Source organism: Mustela putorius, unplaced genomic scaffold, assembly GCF_011764305.1.
Source record: "Mustela putorius furo isolate JIRA1106 unplaced genomic scaffold, ASM1176430v1.1 tig00003853_pilon_pilon_pilon, whole genome shotgun sequence".
Lineage (NCBI taxonomy): Eukaryota > Metazoa > Chordata > Mammalia > Carnivora > Mustelidae > Mustela > Mustela putorius.
The window spans coordinates 16,424,290-16,443,658 of record NW_025422005.1 but is presented as its reverse complement, the minus strand read 5'-3'; the positions used below and the strand labels follow the sequence as shown (position 1 = coordinate 16,443,658).

The 19,369-nt window shown below is 53.6% G+C and overlaps 1 protein-coding gene and 1 pseudogene across 3 annotated transcripts in view; one reads left to right on the top strand and one right to left on the bottom strand.

The window, feature by feature from the left end:
• Nucleotides 1–19,369, bottom strand: part of EPHB2 (EPH receptor B2) — a 183,409-nt gene that overhangs the window by 23,095 nt on the left and 140,945 nt on the right. For all 3 annotated transcript variants that reach the window (XM_045063934.1, XM_045063932.1, XM_045063933.1), the window contains exon 6: nt 3,076–3,200. In XM_045063934.1, coding sequence (XP_044919869.1) covers nt 3,076–3,200 — 125 coding nt within the window. The remainder of the gene's footprint in view (nt 1–3,075; nt 3,201–19,369) is intronic.
• LOC106004106 lies at nt 7,235–7,702 on the top strand (annotated as a pseudogene).

Here is a 19,369-nt window from a genome sequence, read left to right as displayed (position 1 = left end):
TGGCCCCAGGAAAAGGCCCCACCATCCACTGGGAGTTGTCCTTCACACTTCCCTGGTCCCCTGAGTTTCAGAATACCGTCCAAATCTGCCAGCCTCTCACCTCTCTGCTGCCAGCCCCTAGTCCACGCCACCATTGTTTCTCACTTGGTGTCCTGTGAGAGCCCTCTAAAGAGTTTGTGTCCCCAGGAACCCCTTCCAGTCTGTTCTCCACACAGCAAGCTACAGGGATCTTTAACATAATCAAAGTCAGATCACATCATTCCAGAACCTTCCAATGGCTTCCTGGAGTACTTTAAATTGAATCCAGACTCCAAAGGAATGGAAGGCCCACCACAACCCAGCTCTGTCTCCCTCTCCAACTCCTTCCCTACTAATCTTGCTCTTGTTCATGTTGCTCCTCCACACTTGCCTTCTCCTGCCCCGGGGCCTTTGCATGTGCTGTTCCTGCTGTCTGGAATAACTGTTCTCAACATGTGTCTGTCTGGCTGAGCATCTTTCAGGGCTCAGCTCAAATGTCACTGAAATGACACTTATACCCAGATCATGGGCCCCCCCTTGGTGCCCCTAAGGACCTTTGCTGGCCCTTCTGTAGCTGTCACATGGTCACATGGCTATTTATGTCTGGATCTGTCTCTTCCCCTGGACTGTGAAGGCCCTGAGGCCTCTGAGATGTCTGGCTAATCACACTATTTCCAGTATCTAGTCCAGGTTCCACCCAAAGTTGGTGACTGAATATTGAATGAACCAGTGTCCAGGTCCCACTGGCAAGGGCCAAGCTGCCCCTCACTGCACCCCAGGCCCTGGGAGGAGGGGCTGACCGAGTAGGGCCATGTCTCACCATAGCCATACTTCGGGCCTGTCCGTCTCTCACCATTTGTACCTAAGACTCTCCTTCAGATCCTGATCTTGTCCACCTTTCAATGGTCATTCCAGAAGCATTCCTGAGAGAAAACCAGAAGGCAGGAGAGCCAGGCGAAGAGCAAGGACATAAGCCCAAATCCGTGCTCCGCCACTTAGCAGCTAGGTGCTCTTGAACAAGTCGCACAAATTCTCTGTGCCTCAGTCCCCCCCCCCCACCCAAGGGGATGAATGGCACTGCTGTGAGAGGAGCGACAGCGTGGAGGCGGAGTGTGCTCAGGATGTGCGAGCTGGGGGTGGCCGCAGCTTCTGCAGGCAGGGCCTGCTGGTCCTGCCACCACATCAGAAGCCTGGGGATGCCGGGCCACAGCAGAAAGTAGGGCAGAGTGGCCTCCTGGTTCACACCTGCAGCAGCCTCCCCGGCCCCTCCCATCTTGGTAGGAAATGGGTCGGAGGCAGGACCCGCGCCGGGATTCCTCATTTCCTCTCTAGTCTTTGGGGACAAACACTTTCAGTTTCGTTTAATCATAAAGCTTCTTAATTAGTTTTTTTTTTCTTTTTTTGAATTCTTAGTAGCTAAGCTGTCCCTGCCGGAGGGGGTGAAAATGCTGCTTCCCGCAAGGCCTGGGGCTTCCTGGGCCTGGGACCAGCTGGTCTGGCTCAGGCTATAGGACACCTGGCTCCTTTAAGGTGCTCGAGGGCCCAGCGAGGGGTAGAGCAGCTCCCCTGGCATCAGCCTCGGCTCAGGCCATCCAAGAGCACTGCTTGAGCACCTACTGTGTGCCAGGCTGGGGAAATAGCAGAGATTAAGGCAAACTCTCCACCCTGGAGGAACAGGCCCTGGGAAGAGATCCATTCACTTATTCATTCAACCAATAGTATCAAGCATATCTTTGGAGCTGGGCAGGGAGCTGGGGAGACAGTGAACGGGGCAGATGTGGCCCCTGGCCTCTCTGAACACACTGCCTAAAGCAAGGGACAAGCAAGGACACAAGCAATCATAAACCAGCTGGGGGAGGCTGGCTACAGGTTTGCAGCCCCGTGGGACTCACCAGAGTGGGGCTGAGCTGGCAGTGAAGAGAGGGAGGGTGGGGCTGGGCTTCAGAAGGTAGAGGTCCCGCCAGGGCCAGAACTGCTTCTGTCTTTTCCTCTCAGCCTTGGGGGAGAGCCTTCCTACCCATTTCTAGCTCCTTACCCACAACCAAAGCACTTCCTGTAGTCATTCACACTTTAGTCTGAATGCGATCCCAATGACAACTTTCTCAGGGGCCCTTGCAGCCTCTGTGGCTGTTTCGTGCCTCAGGACACAGGTAGGAAAAGTCTCCAGTCACAGAGAGAGTTTCCTGGACCTCTGCTGTTGAGCAGCTCTGTCCACATCCGGGCCCCTACTCCGAGCAGGCCGCATGTTCAAAGGAACGGACTTCACCTAGCTCACAGGTGTAGCTCTTGCCCACCGTGCAGCAGGCAGGGCAGACGGGAGGAAGGGAAACTGCCCTCTGCTAGGGCCAGGAGCCATGCTAGGCACTGAACCTGCCTTTTCTTCTTAGCCTGTGAAGCCCCCAGTTAAGACAGGCTATCTCCTTTCGACTTGGCGTAGGAGGAAACTGATGCTCAGAGAGGTAAGATGTCTGCCCAAGGTCACATGGCTGGTTCTGGATGGAGCTGGGATCCAAACCTAAGGCTTCTCACTCCCTGTCCAATGCTCTTCTACAACACCAGCGCCTTCCAACCCCGGTCCCCAAGTCCTAGGGAGCCCTGAGGGGGTAACGGGGGTCTGATTTAAAAGTGCAAAGAGAAATCACTCTCTCCCCATACAAATGGCATCCAGAAAAATGAAAACAAGTGTTTTAGCTGGAATCGGAGCTCTACTCCCAGCATGGACAGAAGCTCTCTTGAGCGGTTTTACATCTTGGCTTCGGAATGGGTGAAGCTTTTCAGGAAACCAATTCTTCAGAACCTCAGGCCCACTGAAGTTAAGAGGAAGGAGGGTCTTGGTGAGAAAAGGGCCATGACCACTGGCTTCCACTGGGATTGCTGGCCCAGTGCCCCAGACCAGAAAAGCACAACTCCCACAGCTGAGGATGACCAGAGTCAGAATTGAGCCAGGCAGCCCAACTTCGAGGCCAGTGCTCTCTCTGTGTCCAGTCTCGTGGGATGGTAGAACCCCAGGGCCCAGGGAGGTGGGGGTGGGGAGTGCACTCCGGCGCACACGGGTACCTTCTCATAGTACTGTAGCTCGTAGTCCAGGATGACACCGTTGGGCTGGTCAGGCTGGGACCACGACAGGGTGATGCTGTCCACGGTGCGGCTCACCTGATGCATGATGGACACGGCTGATGGAGCTGGAACAGAGGTCAGAGGTCAGGGGTCAGGGGCCGCTGGAGAGGGTGCAGCCTCTGGTCCCACTTTCGAGGTGCCCAGGCAGAGAGAGTGGAGGATCAGAGAGGGGTCGGCATCTGGCTGAGGCCACACAGCCTGCTTAGGGGGCTGATGGGGGCCAGAGGGACTTGGGGAGGACCGTGCCTGCTGCTTTCATGAAACACCTGCAGATTTCAGACCCAGACCATGCTGGCCATCCCAGGGGAGCTCAAGCCACACCAGGTGACAGACAGATGCCCTGGGCCCTTCTCTGGCCTGGCCCAAAGCAGCTGCATGAAAGGTGTTCATCCTCTCTTGGAGCTTACAGCCCGCTGGACTAGGGAACTCAGAGAACCAACACACGATGATGGGGCTCCGGGAGAGGGGAGCAGAGAGGGTGGGAGATTCCCTCCTTCCTTCTGCAAACGTGCACCGAGTACCTACTACGTGCCAGGGATCTAGCACTGAATAAAAATGACAGCCAAAAATAAATTTATAAAAATAAACCCATAGCTCTTATGGAAAACAGTTTGGCAGCTCCTTCAAGAGTTAAACATAGAATTACCACATGACCCAGCCTTGGCACTCCTAATTTTATATCCCCAAGAACTGAAAACAGGTACTCAAACAAATAAGTCATACATGAATGTTGATAGCAGCACTGTTCGCAATAGCCAAACGGTGGGAACAGCTGAGGCGTTCATCCACGGATGAATGGGTACACAAATTATGGTATACACATACCAAAGACTCTTATTTAGCCATAAAAGTAAACCAAGTACTGACATACACTCCACTGTAGATGAATTTCAAAAACACTCAGAGCGGAAGATAGACACGGAGCTCATACATTTGATGAGTCCTTTTGTATGAGATACTCAGAATAGGTTAAATCCACAGACAGCAAGCAGTTGGCAGTTGCCAGGGCTGAGGATAGGGAGGAACGGAGAATGTTCTGGGCCTAGATAGAGGAGATGGTTGCCCAGCACTGCGAATGCACTAGATGCCACTGAATCGTACACATTAAACTGGTTAATCCTACGTGAATTCTACCTTGGCAAAACCCCTCCCTCCGTCCCTCCGTCCCTCCCCCTCGTGCTGTTAGCACCATCATGGAGGTTAAAGGAAGGGGACAGGGAGTCAGGGGCGGCCTGTTTCGTGCTAGGAGGACTCTTAGAAATAATGTAGTCCTGTCCCTTCATTTTACTGACGTGGAGGCTGAGGTCCAGGGAGGGCATGTGAGCTGCCGAAGTTTGCACGATGAGTTCATGACACACGGCCTTTTTCTGGATTCTTCAGCTTGTATTTCACCCGATCCTGTGTTTCTGGCCTCCTTTTCAAGTGGAACAAACCCGTGCAAAGCACCTACTACGTGTCACCCACAGCCCGGGGGCCTTCGCACCTGTTTCCTGAGCTGACCGTTGGGGAGGGGGGCAGTATGGGCCCCACCGACGGATTAAGACACTAAAGCTCAGAGGAGCAAGGGGCTTCCTGAGATCACATAGCCCCCACATCCTCAGTGGGGGAGCTGGGATTTGAACCCAGGTCTGAGGGGGCAGGGCTTGTCCCTTGCATTGGCTGGGGCAGGGGTAGACTCCTGACGCGGTCCCTCCCCATGGTGTGACTGCAGTGAGCCCCCTTGCCTCTCTGGCCCGAGGTGTTCATGGTCTCAGGAGCCGCTGAGGACTCAGCAGGGAGAAGGGAGCACCTCCTGCAGTCTCTCGTGGCTCCCGGGCAAGTTTGTGACAAGCAGGTGCCCTGTCTCGGCCCACACAGGGGTATCTGCAGGTCGAGACGGACCCTATTCCTCCTCATCCAAATCTGGCTTCCCAGGTGTGGATGTGAGCGTGGAGCAGGGGTGGGTAGGGGCCCATCGGGACTTGAAGTCTGGCAATGACTCACCTCTTCCCTGCTCTGTTTCTGTCCCTTCAGCTCAGGGTGGAGGGAACGTTATGTTGCTTAGAAGACCCAGGCTCTGCTTCCTGGTCTGGGGCTCACTGACTGTGTGACTTTGGACAAGCCGTCTCCCACCTCTGGACCCGGTTTCATCCTCTGCACCATAGACAGAATGCAAGATCCCTGAGGTCTTGCAGCTCCAGTGCTCCCTGCTTGTCCCTCCTGGGCAGCCTTCAGCTTGGAGCTGGATCAGCCCAGAGGCCAGCATGAATCTGAGCAGGTCCAGCTTCCCTCTATCACCCCAAATACCCAGATACCCGAGATAGGGTGGCAGCCCCAGCAAGAAGGACTTGGACCTTGGTCCCAGTGTCCCTGACAAGCCTCTGTTTCTTCTGCACCCAAAGGAGCGCTGTCTGGTTCCCGGCTTGGCTCCTGGCCCTGCTTCTTGGGAAGATCAGGCCCTGCTCCCCGCAGTTCCCTCCTCCAACAGGGGGACTCTGTCTTCCTTACTGCCTCCCAGAGAATCAAGAGACCCCAAGAGCAAAGGGGCCCCACTAACCATTGTTTATTGAGCACCTACTACATGCTGGGCACTGAGCTATTTCCTGGACATGCATTAATTAACCCATTTAATTCCCACTACATCCTTGAAAGCAGACCTTCTTCAGCCCATTTTGCAGATGGGAAAGCTGAGCATCAAGGAAAGTGTCTTGTCTGAGGCTATAGAGAAAGTCAGTGGCAGCATAAAAAATACATTCTCACCAGAAGCCTGGGGATGGGAAGTGACATTTCTCGGACTCCATGAAGTCACCGGAAGGACTTTCAGGGTTGTGCATACATGTTTAGCAGTAACAGTGAGAAAGCCACGAACCTAACACTGACTGAGCATTTCCTCGGCACTGTCTGGGCTCTTTACACCTATTAACATGGGTGTCACAGAGAATTCTCACAATGGCTCCATTCGCTGGGGGCTCCTAACATCATCAGTTTATACATGGGGAAACTGAGGCTTGGAGCCGTTCAGTAGCCTGCTCAAGGGTTGTGCAGCCAGGTGGTGCGGGGCCAGACTTGAACCCGGTCGCTCAGGCTCTTCACAAGCATTTCCGGGGAAATGCCCCCCCGGGATCAGTGAGTGAGGTTAACTAGAGCCCAGAGGAGGGGCTGTCCGAAAGCTCTGTGACTCAGTTTCCTCATCTGTGAAATGAGCCTGAGGGTAACGTCTCCCGAGGGCTGTTGGGGGGAGCAGATGTGGGAACTCGTGTCCATTGTTCAGTGGGGCATCTGCTGGGTGCTCAGCGTCGGAAGCGTTTGCCTGTGTCACTGGGTCCTCACCACTGTGCCCTGAGCAGCTGGCCTGTGTCACCTCCTTCGGTCCTCTCAACAGCAATGCAGGATGGGGGTTAATAGCCACAATTTTCAGAGGAGGGGACTAGGCTCAGAGAAGCATGGTGACTTCCCCAAGATCACACAGCTCGTGAGGTGCTGAGCTGGGCCTAGAGCCAAGTTATCTGGCCCCAGCCAGCTCCCAGCTGGCCCTCAGGACAGTCCCTGCTGCTGTCCCCTCATGCTGTGACCCCGTCTCCAGCCCAGACCTGTCTCTTCCTCCAGAGATGAGCACTCGGTTTTTCCAGATTGCCGGAGGCCCCGGGTCCTCTGTGAGCCCAGGCTGTCCACCCCCAACCCCCAACTGTGTCCAAAGTGGACCCTTCCCTGGCAAGGCTGATATGAGCATGAACGGAGAAATACATATAAAAACTTGACCATGGTACCTGGCACCATCGGGAGGGAGATCTTACTAAAAACATTTCAGGGGGTGCCTGGTTGTCTTAATCTGTGGAGGGTGTGACTCTCGATCTCGGGCTCGTTTGAGTCCCATACTGGGCAGAGAATTTACTTAGAAAAAAAAAAAAAAAGAAAATTTCGATGGGGGAGGGGCACCTGCGTGGTTCACTTGGTTGAGTGTCTGACTCTTGGTTTCAGCTCAGGTCATGATCTCAGGGTCATGGGATCAAGCCCACTTCCAGTGCCCTGCTCAGCCGGGCATCTGCTTGAGATTCTCTCTCTCCCCCTCTCAAATAAATAAATAAATCTTTTTAAAAAGGAACATTTCACTTTTACGAAGATGGCGCCCAAAGCTAAGAAGGAAGCCCCTGCCCCTCCCAAAGCCGAAGCCAAAGCAAAGGCTTTGAAAGCCAAGAAAGCGGTGCTGAAAGGCGTCCACAGTCACAAAAAAAAGATCCGCACATCATCTCCGTTCCCACGACCCAAGACTCTGCGTCTCCGAAGGTAGCCCAAATACTCTCGAAAGAGCGCCCCCAGGAGAAACAAGCTTGACCACTATGCCATCACCAAGTTCCCCCTGACTACTGAGTCAGCCGTGAAGAAAAGAGAAGACAACAACACACTTGTGTTCATTGTGGATGTCAAGGCCAACAAACACCAGATCAAACAGGCTGTGAAGAAGCTCTCCGACACTGATGTAGCCAAGGCCAACACCTGAATCAGGCCTGATGGAGAGAAGAAGGCATACGTTCGGCTGGCCGCTGACTATGATGCTTTGGATGTTGCCAACAAAATTGGGATCATCTAAACGGACCCCAGCTAGCTAAATCTAAATACAGTTTTTTCATAATAAAATAAATAAAAAAACAAAAATAAAAAGGAACATTTCAAGAGTGTAGAATGGTGCCGGGGCTGTGGGCTGGGGGAAAGGGGGAGATGCTGGTCTAAGGGTACAAACTTCCAGCTGTAAGAAGAGTCAGTTCGGGGAGCTAACCGACAGCAAGGCGACTGTAGGAAACAATACCGCACTGTGTAATTGTAAGTTATTAAGAGAGTAGATCTTAAATGTTAGAACCACACACCAAAAAACGGCCATTACGTGGAAGGAGGGAGGTGTGAACTAACTATTCTGCTGTAATCATTTTACAAAATACACATTTATTCAGACATCCCATCGTATACCTTACACTTTCATGTTATTTGTCAATAGTATCTCAATAAGGCTGGAAAAAGTATTTCAGTTCACAGAGTGGCTGTGAGGCCAGCATGACCATGACGTTCTGGGGCTCAAGAGAGGAACCTCTCAGGTCCCTGCCTTCCAGGGGCTCAGGCTCTAACGGAAGAAAGCCTATTTGTTTCACACAATGATTGGCTCTCCAGGCTGGAGCTGCCGGGTCCGAGCTCCCAGGTCCAAGCCCCCGGGTCAGGACTCAGCCAAAGTGATCCAGGCCTAAGAAGGGGCCACGCCATTCCCTTCACTTCTCTCCCTGTGAAGAAAAGTGGCAGAACGTGTTCCTAATGATTAGTGCACTTTGCAAACTTGAGAGGGCCTAGGGAGATAACCTTTGTTAAAACTCACTTTGCTGGGCTCAGCAGCCCCGAACCCCAAGATTCTTATTCAGTAAGGCTGGGCCTGAGGATCTGTAGTTCTAATAAGCTCCTGAGGGATGCTGACATTGCTGGTGTGTGGACCACACTTTGAGGAGTAATGAATGGATCCAGGACCAGAGAAGGAAGGTGACTCGTCCAAGGTCCCACAGCAGCTAGGGGCTGACTCTTAGAGCCTACACCAGCTGAATCTTGGGCAAGTATATTTTCTACCCCCCCCCCCCACTGTTTCTCACAGCCCGGCTCCTGTAGAGACTGGCCCTCTCATCTGCCCAGGCAGAACTTCTAGAGCCTGTGGTAGGATATAAGAAGTTGTAGGGGAGGTGCCAGGCTGAGGCTGCCCAGGAGCCTGCCCTGTCCTGAAGGCCCTGGGGAGCCACAGAAGGACTGCCGTAGGCAAACTCCTCCTCAGATAAAAACTTGTCATCTTGACAGCATCTGTGTGCCCCAGGATGCCCTGCAGAAAAACAAAACAAAGGCCAACCCCTAACACCTACTTATTCACTCTGTGCCAGGCGCTTTTCCAGACGCTTTACATACTGAACTCCTTTGACACTCATATGGACCCCATGAGGCGGGTATTATTATTATACCCATTTTACAGATGAGGAAATGGAGGCACGGAAGTGATGTAGCTTGCCAGTGTTACACAGTTAGTAGGCAGTGGAGCTGGGATTTGAACCCCGGCCCACTCAAGTCCAGCGCATCCTTCCCTCTGTTGGCTGCAGCTGGTATAGGCTGAGCAGGGAGGTCTGGAAACCAGTGGACATCCGAGGGCCTCTGAGGACACTCTGGTCCAGCTCCCATACTGTTGCTGCAAACGCATTCCGCCCGGCTCCCGCTGACTCACCTCACCCACCACCACCCAGTCCGCCTCGGCTCCAGGAGCTCAGCTGTTGGTGGGGGCAGGACCCACACAGCCATGGGGGTCTGGGCTCGGTGGGCTTAGCTGGCAGGCTTGGGTTACAGGCAGCTCACCCGGGCTCTGATCCCATAAGCCCCGTAACCCTGGGCGTGGCAAGGAGGCGGCATTTGCTGGGAAGATGATCAAGGCGGGCCCGTGGGGGCCAAGCAGGGCTGGCCTTTCTCCTGGAATCCGGGGGGATTAATGCAGGAGAAAAGGGAACAGCTGGATGTTCTCCATCCCTCTGCCATCCACCGCCCACCCTGGGGTATCATGTTTCCCTGCAAGTTGGTCTGCAGGGAATTCTGGTATTTTCAATTACCAGCCGGGCACGCCGGCAGGGGGCTGGGGTCAGCGGTGCCCCGTGACCCCTGCAAGGAGATGGAACCCCAGGGAGCAAGTACAAAAGAGGCTTGTGGCCGAGAGGGGAAGGGGAGGCCGGCTTGGCTGGAGCAGGTGGTCAGGGGCCCTGCTCTGCCCCCAGCGAGCCCAGAGAGAGTGTCCAGTCCCTTCATTAGCCAAGACTTGGGGAAGTAGCCTTCCGGATGTGCCTCCATTTCCCCCTCTGGGCATGAAGGGCTTGAATGAGGAGGGACTAGGACGAGGGACGAGGAGACAGGAAGACAGGAGGCCCGTGATCCTGGCCGCCTCTAGAGGGTGGGGGTTTGGGCTCTGCTCAGCTTAGTCTCCCGGAGCTCCAAGGCAGGAAGGAGACCGCCGAGAGTACTCGGCCTTTACCCTTTCACGAGTCAGAAGACCCCAGGAGCTTGCAGGAGGAGGGAGAAGTTGCTGGGTGTTGGCAGTGTGAGTCCCCCACCTCAAGGCACAGTCTCAGATCCTGCTGCCTCTGTGACAGTGTCACTGCTGTCGACAGCCCGCCGTGACTTCCCACCGCCCCCTGAATAACACCCAGATGCTCCACATGGCCTCTGGGCCCACCTGCTTGCCACCCAACACCTCCGCACGTGCCCTTCCTCTCCTAAGCACTGTCCCCACTGGCCATCCTTCTGTTCCCAATCACACCAAGGTCATCATTCTCTGCTCAAGGCCTTGGCCCCACGGTCTTTCTGCCCAGATGCCCCTTCCCCACCAGATCTCCATGGCCCCCTCGGAGAGCCCTCCCCGACCACCCACCCCCTCCCATCACCTGCTGTCCCACAGCGGCTTTCTTGGCTTTGCAGTGTCAACAGCGACCTGAACTCTCTTGTTCAATCCCTTATCCCTGGTGCCTGACACAGTGTGGCAGCGTGTGGCTCAGAGTAAGCACTTATCCATAGTACTGGAGGAAGGGCAGGTTCTCTCCTTTTCTAGCACCTCCGGGAACCTGGCTGAGTCACTGACCTTGGGGGCTGGAACGTGGAGCAGCGGCTTCAGGCAGGGCAGTTTGTGTGATGGGCACTAACCTTTCACTCTTCCTCAACCCTGAGCCCCACCGGTGATGTGACCTGCTGCGGAGGCCTGGAGCCTCTCGCCGACCCGCCGGCCCACGACACGATGCAATCCTGCATCCCAACTGCGCGTGAATGCTCCAGGATCTACAACACGAGCACTTCGCCCGCGACAAGACTCCTGACATTTCCGGTTGGTAACAGGGTCGCTGTTTTGACTGTTAGCAATGCAGTAAACTCCTGACGATCCAGCTGCAATTCTGATCCAGCTGTAACCTGATCCTAACTGTCACAACAGAAGTTCCACAAATAAAATGCTTCCAGAAAATGGGCTTTGTTTCTTTCTGATTGGACCAAACATTTGTGCTGCTTGGGTGGAAAAAAAGGAAAAGCTGAGAACTGGTTTCACGGTGGCACTTTGCTACGAAGAAAAGGAGTTCTGTGGCCAAGAAAGGTAGAGAAACACAGAGTGTTCTAGAACCCTGCTTGTGAGACCCACCCGATACCCTCCTTTGTTCAAGGCTCTGAGAAGTCCTGCAGGGGAGAGACCCAGTTAACCTGGCAGCTGAGGTCTCATTTGGCTGCGGAAACCCTTTTTCACATAATAGCTATTAATGTCTTTTGGAAGTAGGAAGTTGTGGAACAAAATTTTTTTTTGTGGGAAAAAACCCTAAAGCAAGAGAAGTCAGGTCTAGGAGATACTGTCTTTTTCCTTGAACCCGAGAAAAGTTCCTGTCTTGGGTGGCTGTTCATCTGCTCATTCATTCATCCCTTGATTTGGCTTAGATTGAACCGCACCTTCCAGAGGCTGTGCAAGCAGATGGAGTGAGGTTAATCACACCCGTTTCACAGACGAGGAAAGTGAGAGTCAGGTCAAGTCTCCTGCCTGAGGTACCTTAGCTCACGGGCGGGATTGGGACCCAGGTCTGTCTGATTCTATAGCCCGAGTTGTTCATACTCCCTGGTTACTTGGCCTGAACCCTGTGTATGATCAGAGCAGGTTAAGGTCAGGCCCTGGGCTTGGTACTACAGATACATCCAATGGCCCACCTGCCCGTGGGATGCTGGATGGCCTTGATCTTACCTGTGGCTGTTGGATGGGACCCAGTCCTACCCCAGCACCTGGACTAGCAAGATGGTAAGAACCTGAGCTTCAGATCAGGTAGCCCAGGCAACATATCTCACCCTTCAGTGCCTCAGCTTCTCCTGTATAGAACAGGGACAGGGCATGGATGTTGGAAGTTTAAATGAAAACCTGCAGGTCAAATGCTTAGCATAGGCTTCAGTCCAGAGTCAGGGCTGGGGGATGTCTGCCATATGGAGCTGTCTGGGCTGCTCAGAATCTTTTGAATCTCTCTCTCTCTCTCTCTTTTTTTTTCATTTTACTTATTTATCTTAAGTGATCTCTGCATCCAATGTGGGGCTCGAACTCACGACCCTGAGATCAAGAGTCACACTCTGACTGAGCCAGCCAGGCATCCCTGGGCACTCAGACCCATAAGCAGTACTGTGAGTAGCTGAGTGGTGGTGGTGCTGGTACTGGTGGAAGGAGAAGACACAGGATCCAGGGTTCAGATCCCAGCTCTCTTATGCCCTGGCGACCGTGTGACCGCGGGCCAGTCACTTTCCTCTCTCAGCCTTTTTTTCTCACCTGTCACATGGGATGTGGCAGACATGACTTTCTGCCTGCCCACATACCCATTCTTTCCCACATTTACAAAATCTTGGTTCTTAGCTGGGCACATTAGGCCCAATAAAAGACTATATTTTCCCCAAACTCTCTGGTAGCTACAAGTGGCCATGTGACAAGAGGACTGCCAATGAGATATAAAGGTAACGTAATATGTGGGATTTCCAGGAAGTCTCTCTTAAAGGGAAGGAACTTCTCACGCTCCTTCTTCCATTCTGCTGCCCGGGACATGGATGTGATAGCTGGAGCTCTCCTAGCCATTTTGGTCCATAAGGACCAGAAGCTGTGTACAGGGGAGCCTGGATCCCTGATGATTCCACGGAGGTACCCAAACTCCCACCTTCTGACATCCTTGACATAGAAGAAAAACAAGCTTCCATTTTGTCTAAGCCACTACGGTAGACTGATTGAATTATTAATCACTCCCTTGTACCTTCACTCTTTGCCCTATAACTTGTGTCATCCTGCCCCCCAGCTCTGGGCTGAGCCATGTGATTGGCCTTGGCCAATGGGATACTGGCAAACATGATCTGAGCGGAGGCTGGACAAGCCCTTGTGCACGTCTGCTGGCTGTCTGGTTCCCTGTGGTTGCCACAAGAACACGCCTAGGCTGACCTAGAGATTTGCAGAACCAAGTTGTTGCCCTAGTGGTCCCAGCCAGGCCCGTTCTGACCATCCGACAGCAGCCAACCCCAAATATGCAACAAAGCCCTGAAAATATCCAAAGATCTGCTGAGTGACCCAGAGTCGATGGGAGCGCAAACCTATGAATGTATCCCCCCACCAGGACCCACCCGGCCTATCCAGAGACCATGTGATAAAAAAAATTCCTCTTGCTTTTCTGCTGTTGATGTTGTGATTGATTGTCCAACAGCGTTACTGGGGCAGCTGCTATCTGTTATCTTTCTTCCAGTTCTATGCAGCCAAACTCAATCTTAACTGAGACTCGAGGCTGGATCAAAGAGGCTGGTGCGTGTGGAGGGCTTGGCCTGGGGACGAAAGTGCCCTCTTCCTCTCTCTTCATTTCTCCCAGCCTGGGTCTCACGGGGGGCTCTCTTGGCCGATATCCCCTTCTGATCCTCTTGGCCTCCAGGGAGAGGAGTAGGTGAGTACACGCTCCTGCGAGCTCTACAGACTGAGCCGCTATATACCTGCCCCCCAGGAGGGCGGGAGGATCAGAGGCGAATGAGCTGGCAGAAGGGGCTTTGGAAAGTTGAAAGTCTTTCCATGGAAAAGCCATGTGGAGTGGAGTCCTGGACAGGGGGCTGCGATGCCTGCTCAGGGCTTTGGAGACTGGCTCTGCCACGACCTGTGTCATTTCGGACAGCCACTTAGGAACCTCTCTGGGCCTCTGTTTACCTCTTTATGAAAAAGAGAGGTTTGAACTCCAGGGCCCCTGACCATGCTAACGTGCTTTAGTTTGGCTTATGTTACCTTCTACAACAGGCAGACTAATGCCCCCCTTGAGATGTCCACATTCTGATCCCAGAATCTGTGAATATGGGACCTTACACAGCAAAAGGGCTTCGCAGATGTGATTAAGGTTATGGTTCTCGAGATGGGGAGATTTTCCTGGATTATCAAGGTAGACCCAGTATAATCTGCTGAGTCCTTAAAGGAGGAGAAGCTTTCCCAGCCCAGAGTCAGAGACCCAGAGGACTGGAGCGTAGAGAGGGCTTGAACTCCATTGTAGCTTCTGAGATTCAGGAGCCAGGGGCAAGGACTGGAAAGAGGGCCCCGTGGGCCAACGGCAGTGGCCAGTTGGCAAGGACAGGGGCACTTCACTCCTACCATCCCGTGGCCCCGAGCTCTGCTAACACCTGAACAAGCAAGGAAACGGATCCTCCCTTAGAGCTGTCAGAAAGGAACACCACCTGCCCACAGCATGATTTGGGCTGGGGAGATCCAGACGAGTCTCCCGCCCTACAGAGCCGGGAGGCAGGAACCGAGGCTCGTGCTAAGTTGCTAAGTCTGCAGCATTTGGTTACAGCAGCAAGAGGAAATGAAGACACCTGGTTTCTCTTGAGGCCTGGATGCCGCGTCTCACCCACGAACTACGTGCTGGGTGCTCTGTCTCCGTTGTCGCTGATCCCGCCTCCCTCTGGCACAGCGGGAAGGACAGATCGGTGCCCGTTCCGGAGGCGAGGACCCCGAGGCTGGGAGAAGCAGAGCCTCCCATGCAGCCTGGTCACATAGCAAAGAGGCCCGTGCTGGAAGAGAAGGCTGAGCCCAGCACAGGAGACGCCTTTTTTGCCCACACGCCCCACAAGGACGGGACGACAGGGGACCTTCCTAACTAGTCGATCTCTTATTCAGCACGGGTGATGCCAAAGACTGCCTTTGCCAGCGGGGGCTGTGGCTCGCGCAGGCCCCGTTCACAGCCTCCCTCACCTCTGCAGAAGACCTGTCTGGCCAGCACGGGGCCCCAAGAATGTGGTGCTAGAACTATTCCACCAGTGCCTGCCTGGTGCCCGGGGACAAGTCACTTAACTCTCGATGCCTCATTTTCCTTCCCCGTGAGACAGGATAATAGGGCCCACCCCATAGCATCGTCGTGAAGGCTCATCGTCAAGGACCGGGGATGTTGTCTGGCACGTAGGAATCACCTGCTACTTGGGGGCCATTGTCATGATTTGGGGGAATACAGAATGATCGCCTTTCTGACCGCCTGCGTGTACCAGGCAGCCCGGGAGGCACCTTGAGACCTGAGCCCAAAGCCTCCCAGCAGTCCCGTGAGGAGGGGTGTGGACGCTCGCGAGGAGAGGCATTCAGACGTGGGCTAAGTGACTTGTCGAAGGCTGTGTGCCAGTGAGCAGCCAGGCTTGAGTCAAAGCCAGGTTTATTTGCCAGATTCCCAAACCCAGACCCTCCCCGGCCCTGCTGGAACTGGGCAGAGGTGCGGCTGCCCCGAGCTTGCTCTGGGTGAGACCGTGTCTGCTGCAGCCCTGGAGGCCGGCCAAGAGGACTGGGCGTGGCCCCGAGGACAAGCCCCACGTTACTGAAATGCCGCACGTGCCCACCCCACCAACCCCGGTCTGTGTGGCTGTCTCTGTTTTGTGATTTCGATCTCGGCTTAAATGCTACCACCTCGGAGAGGAGGGCATTTCTTCTGGAGCCCATTCTGAGGCTTGCCTCCTCCCTCCCAACCCCTGTGTTGTTTGGTTGGTTTGTGTCAAGGACCAGAGACTCTGGACAGCAGACTGAATCCTGGGTCTGCCCCTTCCCAGCGAGTGAGCCCGGGCACGTGCTTGACCCCTCCCCACGCCCGTTTCCTCCTCTGTCAAGTGGGGATGTGCGGCCCAGCCTGGCCTCCTTTCTCCAGGGGCCCCTGAGAGGACGCAGGAATACGGGGTGGAAAGGCGTCCTGGAACGGCGGAGTGTGGTTCGGAGGTGGCCTGATGGCTTTATGATGTCAGAAGACAGCTCTGGCCCCGGTGAGTGCCAAGGGAGTGTGAGCAAGGCCCAGTCACTTGCCCAAAAGGAATACTTTTTCCTTTTAAGGCAATGAGCTAGATATTTATATATTGAATTTTAGGGTCTGATTAAAACCGACCACTGAATGCATCTGTCTGGAAATCAAGTCCCCAGCTTTGCTTTCCAGCCTGTGGTACCTCTCTACACCCCACCTCACTCCACGCTTCTCTGAGCCCTTCTGCAAATGTTCACTGAGCATTTGCTGTGGTGCGCCCCTGGCCAGGTGCCGGGAAAACCGTGGTAAGTAAGGAAAAGCAGACCCATTGTGTACCACCACATGCTGATGGCGGGGGAGACAGACGGGAAGGACAGGATCAAAGACATAAGGCTAAAATCCCAACCAGGGAGGCTTGAGGGCCATGGTGTGTGTGTGGGGTGATCAGGTGAAGAAGGTCAGTAACGATGAGCTAAGGTCTGAAAAAATGGTACAGAGAAAAGCAATCCAGCTAGAGGGACCATGTGTGAAGGCACCTTGTGCTCAGGAAGTACAGAAAGAGCTCGCCCTCCAGCCTGCCTCCTGCACTTCCCTCCCCTGGGACACCTTTCTCTCTGCACGATTCCATCCATCTCTGTCTCTTATAAGTGTCTCCATTCTCCAGAGTTAAACTCAAATACTTCTTCTTCCAGGAAGCCTTCCAAGATTTGCCATTCTCCCATTCTCCAGGAAGTAAGGATCTCTTCTGCTTGTGATCTCTCTCCCCTCCCTTCTACCTCCTTGGGCCCTCATTTATGCCACAGCATTGTAGATGCTGTGTTGTGTCTCATCTTCCCAATGAGGGCATAAAGTGTCAAGGGCAAGATCCGCCTCTTCTCCAGTGTAGACTTACAGTCCCATAGTGCTGGGTTTAAATCCCAGTTGAGAACACTTAGTGGTGACTCTACCTCTCTGGGCCTCTGTTTCCTCATCTGGTAAAGGGTGAGGGCATGGTGAGGTTGCATGGTCCCCAGCTGGGCTCTGACCATCTGAGAAAGAGTTAGCTTATCTAGGGGCTTGAAACAAAGAGGAGGGAGAAAGGGTATTTATGACCCAGAAAGCCTCAGGGCTTTAAGGGCATACACAGGCTTAGATCCGAGTTTCCAAAATCTGTCCAATAGTAAGAAACACTTGGGCCCCTCATTAAACATGCAGATGCCCAGGGTCCACTCCTGGAATTCGGATTCCATAGGTCTGGGGCGGGGTCCAGGAACCTATGTTCTGGAGAAGCTCTCACAGGGTTCTGATGCACAGTGTGGTGGAAAAATTGAGGCCCTGAGGGAGGCAGTGCTTTCCATGAGTGTGATGGGTTGGATCACTTTTCTCGGTTTCGCCTCTTGGAACAGGATTGTGTACCGACACCCCTTGCCAAGTCACTCTGCAGGGTTCATTTGCTGTGTGTGACTGCGCCACAGGCATTAGAGAGAAGTGTTTGTGTGTCATGGCTTGGCGCAGTTGCTGGCGCTCCCAACATTCACCATGACAGAAACCAGCCTGGGTGGCGGCGGGTCCAAGGGGAATGGGAGACATGTGGAACAGACTGAAGCCAACCCACATTCTGGAGTCCTGCCCAGCTCAGCGAGCCCTGCTGCAGATTAGCTAAACCTTAGCTGCCCCACAGATGAGTGAGTGAGAAAATAAATATTTATTGTTGTAAACTACTAAGGTTTGGGGTGGTTTTGTTATGCAGCATCATCGTAGTGATAACTGACTGATACACTGAGGTCCCACAGCAAATGAATGGCAAAGTTCGAATTCAAACCCAGATCTGAATCCAGTGCTTGTTTTTTGTTGCTTCTGTCTTTCAATCCGGAGGCTTCCCCCACACCCCATACTTTTCTTTCTGGAAGCCCCTCACTTCCACTCTGCCTCATCTTTATTCTCTGGGAATATCCAGCTCTAGAAAGGAAGGGTACAGCTTGTCAAGCAGCCCAGATTCTACCCCGTGCTGCTAATAAGCTGAGGCTTCTTGAGTAAACAGTTCTACCCCCAGGACTTCTACATGGGTGCAGAAGAGGTCCCTAGAGCCAGAGAAAGAACTCCCACCTCCCCCTTTCCCCGAGAGCCTGGGAGAGGACTTGGAAGCCTAGGCTTCCCTACCTCAGGGCCCTGGCAAGCTGGAGAGCCTCCCAGCTGAGGCTTCGTAATCTGTTAGGTGTCTTTGCCAACAGCTGTTGGCTTCGGAGGGTTCTCTCGCATTGCCTGCCTTGAGTCAACTCCTTCTGGACCTCACTCTGAGCGGAGGCTTAAACGCACCCACGACCCTGCAGGAACAGCAGGCACACGCTCACAACTATGTCCTCTCCGCCACAGCAATACCGCAAACACTCGGGAACAAAACCACACTCCTTCTCGTACACAAACACATGGACAGGCAGGGCCACGTTCAGACACACAAATTCATGCTCCAACACATCCCGTTCCAAGCCCCTCGGCTTCAGACACACCCATGCTCTTGAATGCATTTATAAATAAGAAGCCACATGGCCACAGAACATGCGATCCCAATCATAAACACATGGTCACCCAAACACATAGAGTGACACACCCACACATTCTTATGAATGAGCTCACTCACACGTACCATCAGACCCACAGTCTCACCTCAAGGTTCCTTGAACATATGCTGGATTGCACCCAAGCATTGGAATCTGGTAGACCTGGTTAATTCCTGTCCCTTACCCTTCCTGCTTTGTGACTCAACTTTTCTGAGCATCATCTGTAAAATGGGGACATGGATGCCTCCTACTCAAGGAGGCCAGGAGTATGCAATGAGATCATGTATAGATAGCACCCCTCAACCAGGTGTAGCTGGTTGGCCCCTCTCTTTCCATTTCCTTGTTCACATGCTTTCTCACTCTCAAAAGACATTTCTTTCTACTACTCCCATAAACATTTCATTGGTCCTTTAAACTTCAGGCCAAATCCTGCTTCCTCCAGGAAGCCTTCCTAGACTTCTGTCTCTGAATCCCCTGAGCACTTATGGTATGGGCCCCACTTGACATCTGAAAGACGAGGTGGGTAGCCCACTCACCCTCTCTCCTGGAGTCTGGCCTCCCTTGGCTCTTCCTTGGACAGGGTCCAGACCATGCCCACAGCAGGGGCTTGCCAAGGGTTGTTGAGTGAATAACTGAGGGGCACACTCCACAGGTACCATGAGGTCCTCGAAAATCTCGTGGCCCTTGGTTGGGGATGAGCCTGGGAAGTGTCACAGGAGACCCAGGGGATGGTGGCCTCGCTGGACAGAAGGGGTCAGAAGCCTAAGAGGTGTGACTGAAGAGGGATGACAGTAGTAGTGAGACTGCGATGTTTGGCAACTTTATTTGCCATGAAGGAAGCAGGCAGAAGATGGAGGGCAGTGTAACGTACCAGAAAGGACGAGGAAAGATGAGCTGAGGGAGAAAAACTTGTTGGAGCGGGACTGGGTTGGGCTGAAG